General features: G+C 37.4%; 1 protein-coding gene and 2 long non-coding RNA genes across 3 annotated transcripts; 2 read left to right on the top strand and 1 right to left on the bottom strand.

Moving 5' to 3' along the window:
• Window positions 1-139: 139 nt before the first annotated feature.
• Window positions 140-3,260, top strand: LOC148739247 (uncharacterized). The gene has a single exon (XM_088751087.1). It carries the CDS (start codon window positions 140-142, stop codon window positions 2,189-2,191), a length of 2,052 nt encoding a protein of 683 aa, XP_088607213.1. The 3' UTR covers window positions 2,192-3,260.
• A 2,747-nt stretch (window positions 3,261-6,007) lies between these two features.
• Window positions 6,008-10,066, top strand: LOC111334587 (uncharacterized). Its single transcript, XR_015997341.1, has 4 exons — window positions 6,008-6,160; window positions 7,789-7,884; window positions 8,359-8,478; window positions 9,696-10,066. It is a non-coding gene; the product is annotated as an uncharacterized LOC111334587 (long non-coding RNA).
• Window positions 10,067-10,394: 328 nt separating this feature from the next.
• On the bottom strand, window positions 10,395-17,627 carry LOC148739246 (uncharacterized). The gene is made up of 2 exons (XR_015997343.1): window positions 16,381-17,627; window positions 10,395-10,734 (listed from the first exon to the last, which is right to left on the bottom strand). It is a non-coding gene; the product is annotated as an uncharacterized LOC148739246 (long non-coding RNA).
• Between the last annotated feature and the right edge of the window lie 3,445 nt (window positions 17,628-21,072).

Here is a 21,072-nt window from a genome sequence, read left to right as displayed (position 1 = left end):
CGGTCGCATGAAATTTCAGAGGACTTTCGAAATCTCTCAGACGAAATGTCTCACGCCTGAAAGGGAAAAACGAAAACGTGTAAAATATAAATAGCATTCTTGGATTTAAAAGGCGTCGAAACGTATTGCGTAGTCGCAAATGGAGTTAGCCGTTTGCGAAGAAGGCAAGGAAAGAAAAATGCGGCGAACTTTGTCAGACGGAAATGAAATTAGAGGTGAGATCGTTGAAGTAGTTTTGCCAAAAGGGAGAGGAAGAAGAGACTGTGACAGCTCATGTGTAAAGTCGTTACCAAAACAAATCAAGCTTAAAACTCAGCCTGTTTGTTTACAAATTGGCGATAACAATACCGTCGCCTTCGTTGACCTCACGACGCCTACCGATGTCTCCGATGGGCTCACGAAAGTTTCCGATGACGAAGAGCTGGTTTTGCGTGTGTTACGGAGATATGGATCATCCGAAGAGCTTGTACTTAAAGACGATTCGCAAAAATCATGTCAGGCAATTGATATTCACGCTGATTTTGTAAGGATAATCACTCCGGCCGATGAGAAATCAACAGTCGAAGAATACACTTTGGCAGCGGAAGTCAAAAGCTGCCACACTCTTATGATTGGAAACAAAAACAAGTTTGTAGTCCAACCCGAAGACGTGCCAAATGCTTTTGGAAATACTCGGCCAGTCCTTCGTGTTATACGATTACCCACGAAGCCCGTATCAATTGTGAAGAATGCGAAGGACTTCCCAAATATCGAGAAAGATCATCTCATGGTGCTTACAATTTGTGAGAACCGTTTTACAACAAGAGCGATTGGATGTAGCTTTCCCCAGAGTTCCTCGTTGGCAAGATCAAAGAAAATGAAAGACTTTTACGAAGTGAAAATAAGCGTAAGTCAGTCGAGAAAACATGGAAAAACAGAGGTTAGAGACGAAGTATTGTTCCAACGAGAATCAGGGTTAGATTGCCTTCAAGGTATTGTTGGCTACTGGTTTCGTTTCCATACAGACAAGACGCGCTACATTGTGACATTCTCCTTATGGAAAACAGTGACCGACACACTGACCAGCGAACTGTTGGATGAAGCAAGAATTGCTGTTGAGACAAGCGAACGAAAGATTCCGCCCAGAAGATTAGCGGCCAGAAAACGTAGCCTCGTCCATAAACAAAATGCTGGTGAAGTTGCATCACATCCGGCTCGAAGTCGAAAGGTAACATCATTTTCGGAAGGAAGTGGTACCTCACCGATAGAGAAGCCCATTTCGGAGGAATGTCAGGCAATTGAGGAGACGTCACTTCCGGCGGAAAAGACTTCCTTGGATTGTATCGCTCAGAGATGTTTCCATATCAGCAATATTTTGCTTTCGCTGCTCGATGATGGAAACTGGGATGAATTTAATCCACAGGTAGCAAATTTTCTGGAAGAATTCGCAGACGATGTAGATCTCCAGATCATTGTTACTCTAGATCAAGGTGTGGCGTCCAGTTACCGGGGTGAACTGGGTACGGCTGAGAAAATTATCAAGAAAGCCATAGGAATTCTTCCAAAGGCTTCGTCCGCTCTGACACCTCTGTTGAAAGCGCGTGCGAGCTGTTACTTAGCAGGGATTTATCGAAGAGACAAAAAGATAGGGGAGGCTCAGAGATGTATTAATTCTGCCAAGAAACACATGTCATCCTCAAAGTTAAAGTTCCCTCTCGAAGAAGCACGCATTGCTTACGAGGAAGGCTGCGTGCTTCTTGAACACGTGCTGCACCCTCACGCATACGTCGTTGAGGAAGCTAAACAGACATTTGATCGCTGCATAGAACTTTGTTCGTGTGACTCAAAGAGGGACGCAAGCAATTTCTTGTTGAAACAACACGACTTAGCGTGTATGAAGAAAGCAATGCTGCTGTTAGATTGCCATACAACATCTGGACGAAAGGATCGCTCGATTGACGAAGAAAGTCTCATGGAAGCAAGGTTGTGCCTCGACAAACTCAAAATAACCATTGTCGAGGAAATGTCAAGATTTTCGCAGACCCAGTATCACATGGTAAGATCTGATCAGTTCTTCCGGGAAGGGCGCTTTGTTGACTCTGATGCGCATGCACGAAAGGCCCTAGATTTGTCTCTTAAGTACCACTTCGACACTGAACACGCAGTCAAGGGTCGGTTGGAACATTACAGGAAAATTATTAACTGCGATTAGCCGACTCAAAGGGCGAAAATGCTTTCAAACCGTCTTAATTATGTTAAGGAATTGGTATAGTTTATGCACTTATAACCAAAGGTTGAAATATATATATATATATAAATAGAATAAATGATTGAAAAGAAAATTTGCCCTGAGCGGGATTTGAACCCACGTCCCTCCTGTTACTAGTCAGGTGTGATGACCACTACACTATCAGGACAACCATGAGGACAATCAAAGATGTGATTTACGTGATCGGAGACGTGGTCTCCCGGGAAATTTAACTTTTCAAGGTGACCGGGTAGGGGAAGCCTATAACTCCATATGAAACCCAACTAAGGATCTATTAAAGATACACGACCGAAGTCAACTTCGGTCGTGTATCTTTAATATATATATAGTAAGTGTGAAACGATGAAACGTGAAGCAAACTTCTAACTGTTCCAGCTTTAATGTGGCGACGTTTCGGCTTTCGGCCTTCTTCAGGTGGAACGTATTTACATAAAAACTAAAAACTAAAAGTCCTAGTAGGTTTACAGAATGACCTGAAGTTATACTAAACGTAAGAAATATAAATAGTATTGCGTAATGCACTACAGACCTAAATAATAGGATATGACAATGAGTAAAAGGCAAGAATGTGCAAGGGCGAAATATTAATAACCACGATTGGTTGCGAAGAACTCAATTACATTGTGTAAATGATGCCATAACTACGTATTATAGTGGACGCGATTTTTGGATCTGAATTTGTGTCTTTTGTTAAGTCCGTGGGGACTAAGTGTACAAAGTTGTTCGATCCAGTAGGCCTCTCTCGTAAGTAATAATCTTATTTCGGTCACCTTGTAAACTTAAATTTCCCGGGAGACCACGTCTCCGATCACGTAAATCACTTCTTTGATTGCCTGATAGTGTAGTGGTCATCACACCTGACTAGTAACAGGAGGGACGTGGGTTCAAATCCCGCTCAGGGCAAATTTTCTTTTCAAAGATTTATTCTATTTTATATATATATTTTATTTTTACATTCTCAAAACTTTGATTTCAAGAAATGATCAAGAATTAAAGTTTACTTGACAGATTATTCTTTGTCTTATTTAAGTTGATCTGCTTTAAGTGACCGTTGAATGCATGTGAAGGACAATACAAACAGGCTGTAAGTACTCAGTCAAGGGTGACTACAAACGCATGATATATATATATATATATATATATATATATATCATGCGTTTGTAGTCACCCTAAATAAATAAATATATATATATATATATATATATATATATATATGCAGTTAGTTATATATATATATATATATATATATATATTTATTAAAAACTGGATCATTGGATAATGCAATTCAAGACTTTTTATTGGCTCAGCCATTATGGTATATCAGCCAGTATACCATAATCTACAAATATGGTAAGCATACGCATCAGCTTAAAATCAAAAGGGAACTAAAAAATCCAGTTTCTTCTTACAAAATAATAATTTCTTGGGGGCGTTTTTAATAAAACAATTATTCCACTCGCGCTTGTTGGATATGAGATGATTATAGCCAACTCGGCGCTACGCGCCTCGTTGGCTATCTATCATCTCATATCCAACGCGCGCTCGTGGAATAATTGTTAAATATATATATATATATATATATATATATATATGGTGACCGCCCAATAGAGGTGGAAATTAGAGTAGCTGATGGAAAAAAATTTGGGACCGAATGCTTTTTAATAATACACGGTGGCCGCTAATTACAACACCGCTTAATACCTGTTCGACATTTCGATTGAATGTTATTCAAATCGCATCAACAAATGGTGCCGAAGATTTTCTCAGAAAACCCTTGAGTGCACATCATCATACCCATAAGCAATAAAACCTTGTCTCCCTCTGTTTTGCATTTAGCGTAGATCTGTCTGCAGTCCAATACTTAACAGAAAATTAATATTTATCTTGAAACCACTGAACAAGCGTATTCGGCAACAGCTTGTAGTGGAAGGTTCGGATCCAAGCAATTCGTTTTTACACCCCCCTCAGAAAGGTTTTAAATATCTTTGTTTGCTGGTAGAACTATTACCCTGAAACATACTTGAATAACAAGCCCATGATTTGGGTAAAGTGGGTAAGTTTCTAATGATACTGTTGTGCTGCGTCGGTGGTTTTATCAGCTAAGTTGTAAACTTTTCTACTACCGCAAATAGTTTTGCAGCTGGCGTTTCAAGTCCATCTTCAGCCTGAGCATGTAGAGAAATCGAGTGTTGCGCGTGATTTTATTTTTAATCTTGTTTGAATTGGTCATATCATGCTTCCAGACTTTTAAGCCCTAGGGCAAAAGCTTTTTAAAACTGCAACACCAATATTGTCTTTTTGTATGATTATTTTCGTGGTATGGCGTTACTTTCGTGTTATAAATTTAAGTCTAAGAAGTAAAATTCTCGAAACAATTCACTATTCTCATCAATAGATGATATCTTCATGCCATCCTCGACAAACCGAACAAAACAAAAAATCAACAGGAATTATTTATGATCCGCTCCACAGAGCACTGCGAAAGTAAAAGTTTAGAGACTTTCCAATTATTTAAATGTGAAGCCGACCTGTTTATATTATAAGTGCCTCCAAAAGGAACTTAAATCCCTTTAAACACCGATATTGCTCGTATAGATGAGCGTGACGAGAAAGTGTGTCCTTCTATTCTTCTTTTGAAGATCATCTGTGCAAAGCTGTAAGCTCCATCAGGTGTGCTCACGTTGAAGGGAAGAAAAATATAAACTTATGTCACAAAACTTACGAAACTAATTAGCTAGCCTGGTAAAATGCTTAAGCACTGGAATGTTTTGTAATTAATCGTGGTAAACTTAAGCGTCCATTTTCCACCCCAAGTCTGCATTCCATAGTTATTTCTGACATGGCTTTTGATTATAAAATTGCAAAAACTGCATCGAAGAGTCAACACGAGACAGGCAAACGACTTTGTGAAAATAGATTTTGATTATGAAACTGCAAAAACTGCATCGAAGAGTCAGCACGAGACAGGAAAAATGACTTTGTGTAATTGAAAAATATTGTTATGAACTATTCGCGAAAAAAGACTGGTAAATTTTGAAAGACCATTGATTTTAAGCTAATATGGTCTTTCGCCTTTCATCAAGTGCATGTTTCATCAGTATCGAGGGTTAGAAATTTTGTTTTACTGTGTTTGGGCAAGTCTAAGTAGAACGCTGTGTCTTGTATGATCTCATGATCCTCCCCTCGGGGAATTCTGCCATATTATTCCCACGCAATCACACTTTAAATAGAATTTTCAATAGACTCTCTGTCGCAACCCTGACTCTTCAAATCAATTATACCAAGTTGTGATGCAGAACAGACAGGTCTGTGAATTGTTTTCATTGCAGTTCTAAGTTTCATCGTACAAGTCTCATCAAGTAGAGCGTGTTAAGCGCACGTATAATAAAAATAGCTACAGACTGAAATAGTATCACATGATGTTCACTCCTTGCAAAGCCCTTTTTTAAGCTACTCTCCATTCCAATAGTAGAAGCGACCTTGGGTAACTTTTCATATCACAAAAGGTAAAATGTGGTGGAAAAACTACAAAGTTTCAGTGTAGTTTAATTTCGTGTCATTTCTCCACATGAGATAATGTACGCAAAACGGCCGGAGCTAGGGATCAAAGACTTTCTTCTCCAACAATGCAAGTCGCGATATTAATGACGTGAATAAAAATGAAGGCAATCCCTCGTAAACCGACCCTAATTGATCAATTAGTTGCCATGATAACTTTTTTGATCGCAATTAAACCACATTAAGGGCGCTATGAGTCACGAAACAGCCCGAAAACAAGCCAATAGGAACACTTGTATGAACCACATTTTAACAATGATATCATTGAAATATTGTTGATGCAACAATCTGTAAGTGATCTTCATTTGATCTTCACCCAAGCAGTTCGCCGTCTGCTCAGTGGCTAACAAACAGGTAAGAAACATTTTCCCGAGTGCAAACATGTTGGGAGAATCAAATTAATTGAAATTTTAGAGAAAGATGTTTTTCGTTTTGTCACGAGCGTGGGACGAAGAGAAAATTTTGCTTTCCGATGAGGAATCGAACCTCAAACCTTCACAATCCGTGCTCCGGAGCTCTACCATTGAGCTACAGAGACTCTTTGGAGAGCAAAGTCCACTACGAAGTTCATATTTTACACGCCTTCTGCACATTGCAACGATCAGCAATGCCATATTTTAATTTGTAAATGGAATAAGAAAGATGGTGAGTTTTAAACTCGGTTAGAAATAGAGAAAGATATTTTTTGTCTTCTCACGAGCGTGGAACAAAGAAAAGGAAAAAAAAACATATGTTGTGCTTGCTTCGATAGATCAAGTCCAATCATCAGAATTAATTGCTTTGTTTTGATGTTGCATGGGAACTTCTAGATTCTTTCATGATGATTTTATTAGGCACCAAACAGAGATTTTGAGCCGGTAAACATTTGTAGTAGTCCTTGTTTTAGGGGTTTCATGACAGGACGGAAAATGTGTGCACTGTAAGTACCTCTCGTTGTCCCATACAAAGCCTTAGAAAAGTTTTACTAAGGCTTTACATGAGACAATGGGAGGTACTTACAGTGCACGTTCTCCGTCCTGTCATGTTAGAAGTCCTTTGGTTTTGTCTGGTTGAGAAATAGAATGATGGAACCGATTTACTCTTCACAACTTCAACAGGGGTAGAATTAAGCCTAAATGAACTTAAATTATCTTTATTGGTTAAGCACCAACCAAACAAAACTTTCGATCATCCCCAATTCCTTGGGAGTTCTATAACATGAGCATAAAGCTGTCAGTTCCTAGACTTTCTTTGCAAGGAAATGTTTTTCGGATGCGAGATAATCTTATTCCTACTTCAAAGAGATCAACGGTCAAAGGAAGGGCGGCAAAAATTAAGTATGAAAGCAAAGATGCTGCAGCTTCTATTAGAAACTGACCATGGATTTTGTTCACTCGCGGTGACTGAAAAACAAATAATTGGTAAGTTTGCATTTGTCAGTCGGATCAAAATGACTGGAATTATAAAGTGGCCTAGAGCATTCATGAGCATTTACAGTGGTGACGCCCAAGGGCGCTGAAAACGCCGTACAATAAGTAAACTTTCATTTCTACTGGTAAGAATTTTGCGTTTAGCGCGATCCGTTTAACGTCTTTGCCTGCGCAAAGTATTTCTTTCAACATAACATATAAATGCCGTGTTGAGCTGTGAGGCCGAAGAGTGGAAAATTCACCGTCAGTCGAGGTATCGTTCTCAGACTGCGCAATTTGGTGGGTTCAAGTCGCTGTTTTGTACAAGAAAGCTATGAAGTGTAAATAGTTTTGAAACATATGAGCTGAACTTTTGGACCGCTCATCACGATTAAACCTTTTGTTTTGTTGTGTTCTCGTTGCCGTAGCAGTCTTGGTTTTTTTAAAACTCCTTTTGATTATTAAGCATAATCAGATCCAATAAAACTCTAGAAAGAGATGAAAAAAAGAAATCTACAGCGCCTCTTAACCACTCACTTATCCAGGCAATGTCTAGAGGCAATCCCAATAACTGTGCTTTTAACCTTCTCGAAGGGAACACCGCTGACACCTTACCAATGAAGACTGCATTCCTAGCCTTGGCCTTAGCCCTTTTGATCATTTCAGTGACGTCACGTTCGCCTTTTAAAGGTCAGTAAATTAATGATAGACTTGTATTTGCTAACGTTCAATCTTTATATTCTTACTATAAACCTCCGCTTTTAAAATAAAGTAACGGTGGATTAAGGAATGAAGATTACATCGTTAAATTTGCCATTTTCGTCACTGCATCCTTTTCTGCACACATTAAGGCTTCTCGTATGTTAGTGAGGAGAGGAAAGTGAGAACGATATGCAAAATATAGATAGTTCCGCAAAGTTAAAAAAAGATATCTATAAACTTGTTCAACAAACAATGAACAATGAATTAGGAAAATGCTCAACAAAAACAATTCCTCCCCTCCCTCGTCATTGTTGCTTTCTTTGATCATGAGCGATTCGGAAAAAAAAACTTCCATATCCTTACTGATAATTATAATTACCAGTTTTTCCTGGATTACAAAAACGAAGGAGGTGTTTTCAAGCCCATTTAAGGAATGCTTTTTCTTTTTTTGGTATATTTCAGAACGCCTCATCAGAAAATACCTGAACGACTTGGAAAAACGAAGAATCTGTGATAAGGGAAAGTGCTTCAGGGATTGCATGTTCAGATCTACAGAATCTAGCTGCACGAAGAAATGTTGCGGTATGTAATTTAAAAATAATAAAGAAAGGGAACGGTCATTATTTATAGTGGGGAAGGGGAGGGGAGGGGAGGGTAATTCGAAAGACTTTTGTCGTGTCACAATGAAAGTTACTTGATTCCTCTGTGAGTGAGATAGAGCGTTCAACACTTTCAAATATTTTGAAGATTCTATTCCAGACAACTTATACAAGAGGAGTGCGCAAAGAAAGAGCGAGATCTTGATCTCACAAGTTCCTCGATTCGACATCATGATCAAATGAAAGAAAACTAGCAATTGCATGCAAAATCTTTTCTTCACCACCCCTCAAAGGCGCTGTTTTGTTCAAATGATCCCCTTCATTTGCAGTCAATGTTCTATAGTCTCCTTTTATATACTGTTAACGTCGACTGAGTTCCCCCTGAAAACCGCGTGGTCCTCTCTAAATCCTTCCCCCACCTCCACCCCCACCCCTTACGCGATAAATAGTGACTGGTTTCTAAAGAGAGGAGACCAGCAAGAAAAACATAGGAGAAAACCCGCTTCGATTTTGAAGAGAAAAAAATGTAGCAGGAACAGCTCCCGGAGGTCTCAGTTGCTTAGATTGACTAGGAGCAATGCTATTTCCTTCATTTGGATACCATTCTATCCCAAGTTGTCTTCTATATTCACCCTTTCGTCAGTTTTCTGTAATTTTCTCTAAAAAGGTTTTGTACTTTTTTATCCTTGGGTAAAGAGAGACACTGCGACAGTGCGAATGCCCTCTGCCGTACTCGCTTAACAGCAAAACACAATGACCCGTCCATTTCTAGAATCCAGATCTTAAGATCACAACTTCAGGTTGCTTACTTATTAAAGGCCACCATACATGTTTCACTCTGGTCGAATCTAAAAATTTCTTTATTAATTGCCACCAAGTTTTCGTTTCAACCATTTCAACCATCACTTTTCTTCACAAGTGACATTGCCAAAATCTTACAAAGAACACTTTCAGGCTATTCAAGATTCTAGCGCATCTTTTCCGCCTACGATACTAATACCCCGGTGGTTCGAAGGGTGAAAAACTTTATCCACTGGATAAATATCGGCTACCCGGTGGATAATGCAGTATGTTTTGTCGCCATTTATTCTCTAGATAGCATTACCTGCCCTTTGAACCGAGCTGAGAAGTTTACTTCTCAAAAAAAAAAAAAGACAATGTTTTGATTCTCACCAAAGGTGTGATTTCTCACTTTTCTAGATGACTGTTATGATGAATGCATGCGTAGCGGAATAAAATCGGACTACGTGTGTCGAAACGAGTGCGGTCTATAACGCTTGATGTCTCAAATCCACACTTGGTTAGGATTTATGATGTACGTTTTGAGGGAACTTCGACTCGAGTGAACATCATTCCTGTTCTACGAGTTTACGACAATGCTGTGTATCTTGTCAGAGTAATTCTGGGTTCGTCGTATACAATTTATCTTATTAATCCGCTCCGGCCATAGTCAGCTTTGTTTTCTATGGACAATTTATAGCCTTTTTTATGTTTAGATTTTATTTAGCAGATATGTATCTTGTATTCTCTTAAGCCGCAAACAAATAAAGTTGAAAATTCGTTCGTTCAAAGCTGTTTAACCTTTTTTTCGTAACCCTTTAGCCAGCCACTAGGAATGAACGGAATATTATTTCTTCTTGCAGTATCACCGTTGAATAAAAAATTGTGCGCATGAGAATAAGAGAAATGATCACCTCCCAGAGATGTTCTTGATTGTTGCATAAAATCTCCATGTCATAACCATAGGAAAAGTACTGAAAACAGTATGGAGAATTTGCATACTGATGTCAAGATTTAAAGAATTAAAATGCTTTGCGAGGAAGGGAAAATATAAGAAAACTCTTCGGAACTTTTAAATGTCCATCGAAGGTTCACAATTGGATAAATTCGGGTAAAACATTAGGTTCATTCAGTTTGTTTTAATGATCTCTTAGGGGTTGGTACATTGGCAATATTTTCGTTGCCAGATTCCAAACCTTTATGTTCAAATATATTAAGTTTTAACCCTAACATCGAAATACATATTTTTCATGCTATTCTCTATACCGATTTCCCAAGAAATTGTCTAACAATCAAGAGCTTCATAAGTTCGCGATCGTCGTTTGCTTTATTCTTATGATCACAATGTTTGATTTAGGGGTGGTACTGTTGGGAAAGAATGATGTCTATCACTCTTAAGCCTTGAGAAGTGGATCAGCCAGCGTGTGTACATGTGGATATACCTGAGTCCAGCGTCACCCTGGAAAAATATTGAAATGTTTTCTGCTTACAACAGTGACCTTACTCAAGCGGCAACAGCAACGAGTGCTGGGCAAAACAAAAGATCTGAAGAGGAGGCCCCGGTTGTTCGAAGGGCGGAGAGTGCTATACACTAGATAAATCTCTATCCGGTGGATAACGCAGTACGTTTTGGTAACACTTATTCGCTGGATAGCGATTTATCCGTTCGGATAACGTTATCCGCTCTTTGAACAACCGGGGCCAGAACAATAGCTCAGCGCATGCGTTTTAGAACCCCGTCATCTGAGAACGGTTACAGCAACGGAAAGTTATTACTAAAATTGCGGCATTAATTTTTGTCAAAATTTGCTGTGGGAAGGAGTTCCGCACAGTCACATATCTCATTTTACAACATAACCAAAGCAAAGCGCGCGCTCTAATTGGTCAATTTAGCGTGCCCCATTTTCCCATGGGTGTACGCTGCTGACGTGAGCAAAGGCAAAGACTATTTTTCCGCGCGCGCTTGTTTTTTCCTGGTCACGTAAGATTTGTTAAATGAAAGGGAACTCTTTAGCTACAATGTATTAATGTTATGTTATAAAACAAATGGTAAACACCACAGCGTACACTATTCAGTTATGGATGCACTTGGGAGGTTTGCTAAGCACTCAAGAAGCTAGAGTCGCTCTCGGCTATAGCCTCGCGCGACTCTTACGCTTCTTTCGTGCTTAGCAACCTCCCGCGTGCATCCATAACTCAATAGTGTACGCTGTGGTGTTTACCATTTGTTAAATACAAATAGTCCTTAGATTAAGAATACAATAGCGAAAACAATTGATTGAGTTTGGTACTAGGGCTTTGTCTTGGGTTACAAGAAAGCAAAAATAATTTTCATTACGAAACCATTCAGGGCAGATATCAGAAATTGACTCATTTGGGGGATCAGGATTCTCTTTGTAATTTTTTAGAGGCATTTTGTCGTAACACGAGCAAAATGCGATTTCTACTTTGTGTATACCATTCAGTTGTAATGATATATTTATTGAACCCGTTTTTATTTTCGAATAAATCTCCTAGCCTCTAACCAAAGCAAGCAATTTAAAGTTAAGCGATTACATTGGAAACTAAATTTTTTTTATAGTGGTGGAAGATTCACTTTAAAACCAAGTAAAACCCATTTTTTTGTGCCCTTGTCAGTTAATACTTAGTACAGTTCAGTCTAAATGCATAGTTAAAGCCATTTCATGCTAGAGGATAATGACGTCACCGACTCAGCATTCTTCAAGAATTTTTTCAAAGTCGCTAAAAAATAGAATCCTTGCTAAAACTTCAAAATTAACAAAGGATCAATCATTAGGGCAGAGTAACGAATTAAATAGCAGATTACTGAAGAAGAATGCCCTCTTTACAACAATGAGTGAAGGATTTGAGTACATTTTTCTACAGACTGAACGGCATTGAATTATTAGGCCAAGATCACCGACATTCCACTGTGTGAGCGGGATGGCAGATAAACAAAGGAAACCTACTCAAAAAAAGAGTTTCGCTGAGACAGAGTATGGTGCATTTCCATTCTTAAGCCTTTTTTTATAACTCATTCAAAGTGCATTCCACTTTGTGAGCGAGATGGCAGATAAACAAAGGAAACCTACTCAAAACAGAGTTTCGCTGAGACAGAGTATGGTGTATTTCCATTCGTAAGCCTTTCTTTTTATTCATTCAAAGTGCATTCCACTTTGTGAGCGGGATGGCAGATAAACAAAGGAAATGTACTCAAAAAAAGAGTTTCGCTGTGACAGAGTATGGTGCATTTCCATTATTAAGCCTTTCCTTTTCTTCAGTACTTTGGCTGTGAAGACTACTACATTTGCATCATATTGAACGTTACTCTCAGCTTCAAATCTCAGTTCTTTGCATAGTTATGGTGGAAAGGTCAAACCGGCAATAGGCAGTAGTGAGTCACCTTATTAGAAAGGAAAGATTTCCACAAAGTCAAACACTTTATTAAAAAAAAACAGTTCCTGGATTAAAAATACAATGGCGCAAACAATCGATTGCGTTCATATTTCAAAAATTGCATGTGAATGATCAAGATTAGTGAACAGCTTGTTCGAAAAAAAGAAGGATCAATCGGAAAGGTTTTGATTTACGGATTTTCAAAAATATATTTTTCGGGATGGACGTAGTGTAGGAATAGTTCTTCAAAAGACAGCGTTTATGGGAATTCTTAAAAAAAAAAGTGTTTTCTACCAGCTGAAGCCCTATCAAACAAAGGTGTGGCTAACCGTCTCAAACAATGCCCCTACATTTTATAAGATGCGGAGATCACATCTGGGAAGGAATTAGGCCACATACTGAGCATTTATATTATTCTAAACTAGCTATCAGCTACGATATATGAATTTTTCAATTTGGTCCCAAGTAGTTGTAGAATGGGGATTCTGGCTCAGTTATGAGACAACTTGGTTTTTAAAGGCAACTCAACTGGCTGAGTTTTGGAGACAACCTTGATTTTCAAGGCAACTCATGAAGGCAACCTTGATTTCAAGATTAATCGGTTTCTCTACTTATACTGGTTCTTCTGCTTAATATTTCTTGATTGGGTGACTGCTCGAAAGACCCAGTTTGCCGAGCGACACTTCGAAATGCAAATTATCCAGTTGAGTTCAATGAATTTCAAAGAAATCCTTATTTCAGGTCACGAAGCATTCAAAAGGTTGTGGAGTTTCGCAAAAAGCCGATTTCAAAATGTTATAATTTGTATCAATCAGGTTTGCATTGAAGAGCTTCATGCTCGTAGCCCCAAAAAAAAGCATTGTTGGAAAATTTCTTAGTCACCCACCACACCAAGCAGTGCAATTAAAACGCCAACGGTGATTCGAACTTTGCCTGAGAAAACTTCAGTTAACTTTGCTATTCTGCAGCGTCTTGCTTTATAACAAACAATCAAATTATACACGAGTCGAGCCAAATTTGAAACCTCTTTTCCTGATCTCCATCCTTTCTCCAGCAAAAAGGTGATGTGGACCAACAGCCATAAGAGGCAGAGCGGGTACTTCTCATATGACATTAACCTACCCAGAATAGTTTTGGAGGACATTTATTTGCAGCTTGTTTGGAAAAAATGAAGTATTAGAACTTACGAGGTAGAAGACTTAGCAATGGTTGAAGTGTATGCATCTCTCCACGAACAGTGATTCTGATATTTTCGGATAAACACGTGATGCCACCATGAAACTCATAGCTGCAAGTATGACAACACAAAGACATTGGGCATTTACTTCTTTTTTTTTTTATTTTTTTTTATTTTTCATGTGTGTTTGCTTGTCTGTTCGTTTTCTTTTTTCCTTTTCGTTGTTGTTTTAGAAGTGAACGATTCACTCTAAAACCGGGCAAACCCATTTTTCATTGTGCCCTTCTCAGTCAATGATAATATAAATTGCCCTGAACGCAAAATATGTTCAAGAAAAAAAAACAAACCAGGCCTACACTAAAGACTGTTCAAGGGTACCTTTTTTTTTTTTTTCTTAAATTGAAAGGGTATGCAATATATCAGCTTGGTTAAACTGAAAAACATAAAGGAGAATTTAGCCTACTCTTACGAGCTGAGTTACTCAACAATGTCGTGCGATTTACAGGTTCCCTGTTAGCGTACATGAAATCCTTGCCAAGTCTTGCGCTGCATGTCCGGCAGGAATTCGCTGACATTCCCTTTTACACGTGGATGCCCTTGCGAATCCGGATTTCGCGCTGCGATATTAATTTCTTTGATACACGGTATCCTATGGCGAGCTTCAAATAGTCAACTTAACATATTTCTTTAATGGACAGCCGAGCTGCAAAAGTTCAATTTTTCTCATCCGCTAAGCTTCACAAGTGTTAGAAGGAAATCCATACAAAATAACAACACAGAGATGCCATACTCTGGAAATTCTAAATCTTATGACCACCTCCAAGAGATTTAACAAAGTGTAACAGAATATATATATAGATAGACAGCATTTGCAATGATATTCAAAGCCTATCAAAGCTAAAAGCGCCCTTTTTTTCGCAGAATGGAACTTTGAAAATTATTGACAGTAAAAAAAAAATAAGCTTTCCCACGTAAGAATACAAAATTTTTGTGACAAAAATTTAGTATTCTTACTAAATTTTGCGAGAAAAAGGGCGCTTTTAGCTTGATAAAAATATAGACCTGCCAAGCATGCAAGAGTTTTATTTTGGATGGGTGAGTTACGAAGATATAACTAACGGGTGTTTACTTACACAAGAAAAAGAGCTTTAACTTTCGAAAGCTAATGTTCCATCGAAAATACTGTTAAATGGAGAGCACAATTAAAAAAAAACCCCTCCAATTCATATGAAATAAACTCAGTGTTTTTTAGTCTATTGTCACTGGTTTCTGATTAATGTAAGCAAAACTAAACTGCATTCATTTGGTACCATGCGTAAGGAAGAATACAATCTCTTTTGTAGCTGTTGATTGGTCTCGTCACGCAACGCACTTCCTCCCCCATTCCGTGACGAGAGCAAACAACAGCTGCGAAATAGATTTCGCTAGCCTGCGATCCAGCCTTAATCATAGGCATTTGGTGAAAAGTTTTCAATGTCGGTGGTAACGAAGAGTACATACAAATCGCACAGTATTGCTAAATTTCACATGAATTCAAGGCGGGCAAATCTATTTTTATTTGATAAGTTCATTTTGCGCGCTTAATTTATGGGGAAAAGCAGAACTTGCGTTCCATTTTCAGGTTCCTAAACACCTTCTTTTGCTTTTTACAAATTGAACTTAATCTTTACACTTGCTATCCGTTCTTTTCTCTTTGGTTTACCAATTTTTCTTTCTACTATCAGGTTTTCGCGTCTTTCTCACAAGGACTATTTCCATTCATCTTTGTTTTGCAGAGAAAGTTCTATTTCAGTTTCTTACTTTTGGTTTCATCAATCATACAACAATAATATCAAACAAGACAGGCTTCTTTTTTAAAAGATTAGTACAAAAAACGAGTTTAGAAATAACATTTTCCGCGTTAGAAATGTACAATATTTTGGACTGAACGTTCAGTGGCAGAAGATTAAAAGAAAAACTCGGCATAATCTTAGATTTTACCAAAAATTTGCTTAAACTTATGATTAATTCAGCTTTAATTTTCATGACCTAATTACTAGTCTCTTTTCTAAATGTCACAAACGTCACTGTAAATATTTTTAGAGAATGAAGTGTTGCGTCAATTTCACACCGTCAAGCTGATAAGTTTCGTTATTCTCCTAAACAGTTGTTTAAAAAATATCTTGGTCCTATAGGGAGAAATTGCACGTTAAACAATTCTCCAGTGTGCGAGTCTGGAAGTGAAAGTGTGAAAGCAGCCACACGATGTGTGAATCGGAAATACTTACGCAAAAATAACAAAGATGCAATGTTTTTAATGCAATTACGGGGAAATTGAGAAATAGAAGTAGTTGTGTTTTAGGTTTTCTAAACGAGTTTTTGTTTTACCGATTAGGCTTTTACTTTTTTCTTTTACAAAAAGTTATTGTTATTCATCTCTGTTTTGTAGGGAAAGCGTTACTTCAGTTTCTTACTCTTGGCTTCTGCCATACGATCAGAATACTAAATAAGACACACTTCACTGTTCAAGGTAAGCAACAAAAATATACATACCTTTCACCTTTTAAAAACACTGTAGTTGCCACCTCAGATCAGACGCAACAGAAATAAAATTCGAGAAGAGCAAATTCTGATGCAAAATGGAGTTTGGCACAATGTTTTTCAATGAGCGTTGTGAGCGAAACAGAAAGTCGTTTTGATATACATCTCAGACCAAGATACTATCAACTGCGGTCTAAAAAATGAACACATCGTGTCACGCGCAGGGCCCATTGTTTTCGGCAAAAGAAATGTTCAAATTGAGAAAGAAGGAAACCATTCTTGGTTTGTTGAGTAAGATAAGGTCATTCGAAATTGAGATTTTTTTGGATGAAAGTGATCATCATATGTGCAGAGAATGTTCTTCCCATAAAATCTCCGTTTGGTCACGTCTAATGTTACTGTGTTGGCCATCCTACGTAGCTTAAGGTGTTTCAGTGTCAGTGGTAACAAAGAGTACATACAAATCGCACAGTATTGCTTCATTTCAAATGATTTCAAGGCGGGAAAATTTGTTTTTAGTTGATGAGTTTATTTTGTGCGTTTAATTTATTGGGAAGAAGAAGAGCGCTCGACTTACAGGTTCCTGATCAGCTTTGTTTTGCTCTTTACAAATCGAGCTTAATCTTTACATACGCTGTCGTTGTTACCCCTTTGGTTATTCGTTTCTTTTTTTCTTTTTTCTTTTTTTTTAACCTATCAAGCTTTAACGTCTTTCTCTTACCATAGCTATTTGCATTTATCTTTTTTCTGCAGAGAAAGTTCCATTTCATGATCAGTTTCTCACTTTTGGTTTCATTAGTCATACGACAAGAATATCAAACAAGACAGGGTTCTTTTTTAAAAGGTTAGTTGCAAAAATATAAATTTAGAAATAACATTTTTCCTGCTTTATAAAAGTAAAATATTTTGGACTGAACATTCAGTGGCAGAAGATTAAAAAACTCGATATAGTCTTAGACTTTTGGCAAAGATCTGTTACTTAAAAACTAACCTTAAACTTATTGTCTTCGAAATAAAATGATTAACTCAACTCTAGGCCTTAATTTAATTCCCATGATCTAATTACTAAGTCTCCTTTCTAAATGTTACAAATGTCTCTGTAAATATTCTTAGAGAATGAATTGTTGCGTCAGCTGGAAACTGTCTAACTGATAAGTTTCTTTATTCTCCCAAACTGTTGGTTGAAGAATATATTGATACTGTGAGGAGAAATTGCACGTTGAACAATTCTTAAGTGTCCGAGGCTGGCAATGAAAGAGAAAAAGCAGCTACACGATGTATGAATGGGAAAATTTTTTTATGTAAAAAGAACAAAGATGCAATGTTTTAATGCAAGTAAAGGGACGTCGGAAAGCAACGTAGTTGTGTTTTAGGTTTTACTAAACGAGTTTTTGTTTTACCGATTATGCTTTTATGCTCTTTATTTTCACAAAAATTTATTGTCATTCATCTTTTTTTATCAGGGAAAGCGTTATTTCAGTTTCTTACTCTTGGCTTCTGTCATACGATCAGAATACTAAACAAGATACACTTTCTTGTTCAAGGGCAAGCAGTAAAACTAAAGAAAAAATTAGCTTACATTCCTTTCACCTTAAGACAAACAACCAAAAACAACAAACAAACAAAAAAAAACCTATCGTTGCCACCTCAGATCAGGCGCAACAGAAATCAAATTCAAGAAGAGCAGATTCTGATGTAAAAAGGAACCCGGCACAATGTTTTTCATGATGAGAATTGTGAGCGAAACTGAAAGTCGTGTTGATACGTCAGACTAAGATAATATCAACTATGGTTTAAAAATGTAAATGTTTGTGAAATGAACACGTTGCGTCACGCACAGGGTCCATTATTTTCGGCAAACAAATGTTCAGATTGAGAAAGAAGAAAACCATTGTTGGTGTTTGCAATGTAAGATTGAGTATGATAGGGCTATTCGAAATTGATACTTGTAATGATGAAAACGCTCATCACATGAGCAGAGAATATTCTTCCCAAAAAATTTCCGTTTGGTCGCGTCTAATGTTGTTGTCTTAGCCGTCATATTTAGCTTAAGGTTTTCAGTGTCAGTGGTAACGAAAGAGAAATACAAATCGCACAGTATAGCTACATTTCAAAGAAAACTTAATTGGGAAGAAGAAGAGCGTTCGATTTTCAGGTTCCCCGTACCCTGTACAGTTTCTTACCCTTGGCTTCCTCAGTCATAGAATCAGAATACTAAAAGTATCACACTTCCTTGTTCAAGGGTAAGCAGCAAAAATAAAGAAAAAACTAGCTTACATTCTTTTCACTTAAAAATAAACTGTCTTCACCACCTCAAACAACACAGAAATTAAATTCAAGAACAGCAAACTCTGATGTTAAAAGAAGGAGCCAGACACGATATTTTTCAATGATCTCTGTAAGCGAAACAGAAAGTCGTGTTGATACATCTCAGACCAAGATACTATCAACAGCGGTTTAAAAATCTCGTCGCAGACATTTTGTGTGATTTTTTTTTTTTTTTAACTGATTAAACTCAGCACTTTGTTCTCATACGAGCTGCTTGCATTACGGCTTTCGGTCTCATCACTCAAACAATTAGGACTCTGAACTGCGTGTGTTTAATTTATTTCTACTACATTTCAAATTAATTCAGGGCCGGCAAATCTATTTTTATTTGATAAGCTTATTTTGTGCGCTTAATTTAATGGGAAGAAGAAGAGCATTCGATGTTCAGATTCCTAAACGGCTCTTCTTTGCTCTTTACAAATCAAACTTAATCTTTGCACATGGTGTCAAGTTTTAACGTAATTTTCTCACAATAGCTATTTGCATTTATCTTTGTTTTGCAGAGAGATTTGAAAGTTCCATTTCAGTTTCTCACTATGGTTTCAGGTCATACGACTAGAATATCAAACAAGACAGGCTTCTTTTTTGAAAGGTTAGTTGCAAAATATAAATTTAGAAATAATATTGTTTCGCTTAATAAAAGCAAAACATTTTGGACTAAATATTTGTGAAAATGAACACATCGCGTCACGTGTCACGCGCTTATAACCTTTAAATAGACACATGCTGCTGATTCTAATTCTAAAGTTGGCTTCTTCAGTTTACAAAGCAACTAAGCGGTTCAAAGAGTCGTGGTAAGTACGATATATAGTTTTTCATGACTGTGCTGATGGGCTAATGCGACATTCCACCGATTTTATAATATATATTTCAACGCCTCCATAACCAGAGCTGCTCTTAAATAAATCATTTCTACGTTAATTCATATACTGATACGTCATCAATTGCCATAGAAGGACGTCGGTCTGAATACATTCCCTCTATATTTTAAAGTTTTTTTCATTTCCCAAGGAGAACAAATCTCGTGCGCATTAAAATCAGTACTTCTGCCGTGTTGAGTCAAATGAGTCAATTTCGTTTCATTCATCATATTTACCAGCGCTTGTACAACAATCTAAAGGCCGGTGAAAATCTAATCCAATCGACATGCCTAGTCTGTGCACAAAACACGTCCTGAGAAGTTTACAACATTAGGTATACACATCGCGTTACGCGTACGGTTGGTTATTTTCGGTAAAACAAAATAATGTTCAGATTGAGAAAGACAGAAACCAATTTTGGTGTTCGCAATGTATAAGAATGAGTTAGATCGGGCCATTCGAAATTGAAATTTATATTTGATTAAAATATTCATCACACCAGCAGATATTCTTCTTCTCATAAAATCTCAGTGTGGTCGCGTCTAATGCTATTGTTTTGGTCTTCCTACTTAGCTTAAGGTTTTTCAGTGTCGGTGGTAGCGAAAGAGAAAATACAAATCGTACAGTATTGCTACATTTCAAATGAATTAAAGACGTGCAAATCTATTTTTAATTTGATAACTTTATTTTGTGCGCTTAAGTTACTGGGAAGAAGAAGAGCTTTCGATTTTCAGGTTCCCAAACAGTTTTTTTTTTGCCCTTTACAAATTGAACTTGATCTTTACACTTGGTGTCCGTTGTACCCTCTTTTGTTTATTAATTTTTTTTTCACCTATCAAGTTCTCACGTCTTTCTCATAATGGCTATTTGCATTTATTTTTGTTTTGCAGAGAAAGTTCCATTTCAGTTTCTCACTCAGCACTTTTTTCATACACGAGCTGCTTGCTTGTTTTGGCTTTCAGTCTCATCACTCAAACAATTAGGACTCTGAACAACACGTTTCTATTTTTAAAAAGGTTAGTAACTGTTAAAAGAAATGAACGAATAATAATTCTTTCCTCGATTTTTTTTCAGGGAAAAAATATATATTTCGGGTTAAAATTTGAGGAAATTCAATGAGAAAAAGAGTTCTAATTTCAAAAAATCTGATAATAATTGCGAAGGCCAACCAATTTCGAATCAATTTTTGATTTGATGGCAAAACACCTCAACCCTTTGAATTTATATCGCATCAGCAATTCTTTCTTCTATCTCCTTCACATTACGTTGTTAGTCAGTAAGCAGTAAGGAGAATTTGGTGTTGCTTTAAGAAAACACCCTCAGCTGATCAGTATTATCGCCGCTTGTTCACTGAATAATATGTTGATTTTGGAAAGAGAAGCAACATGTTCCTCACTTCTGTGACTTAAAGGTTTTAAGAAATCGGACAAAGGAAAATTTTAAACCACCAGACTCTTATCAACGATACGCGAGCTCCACCGTATTTATTGAGATATCTTTGAAAAAGGCAAACTGT

This window comes from Stylophora pistillata, chromosome 2 (genome assembly GCF_964205215.1).
Source record: "Stylophora pistillata chromosome 2, jaStyPist1.2, whole genome shotgun sequence".
NCBI classification, from domain to species: Eukaryota; Metazoa; Cnidaria; class Anthozoa; order Scleractinia; family Pocilloporidae; genus Stylophora; species Stylophora pistillata.
This window is presented reverse-complemented; position numbering and strand designations above follow the sequence as displayed.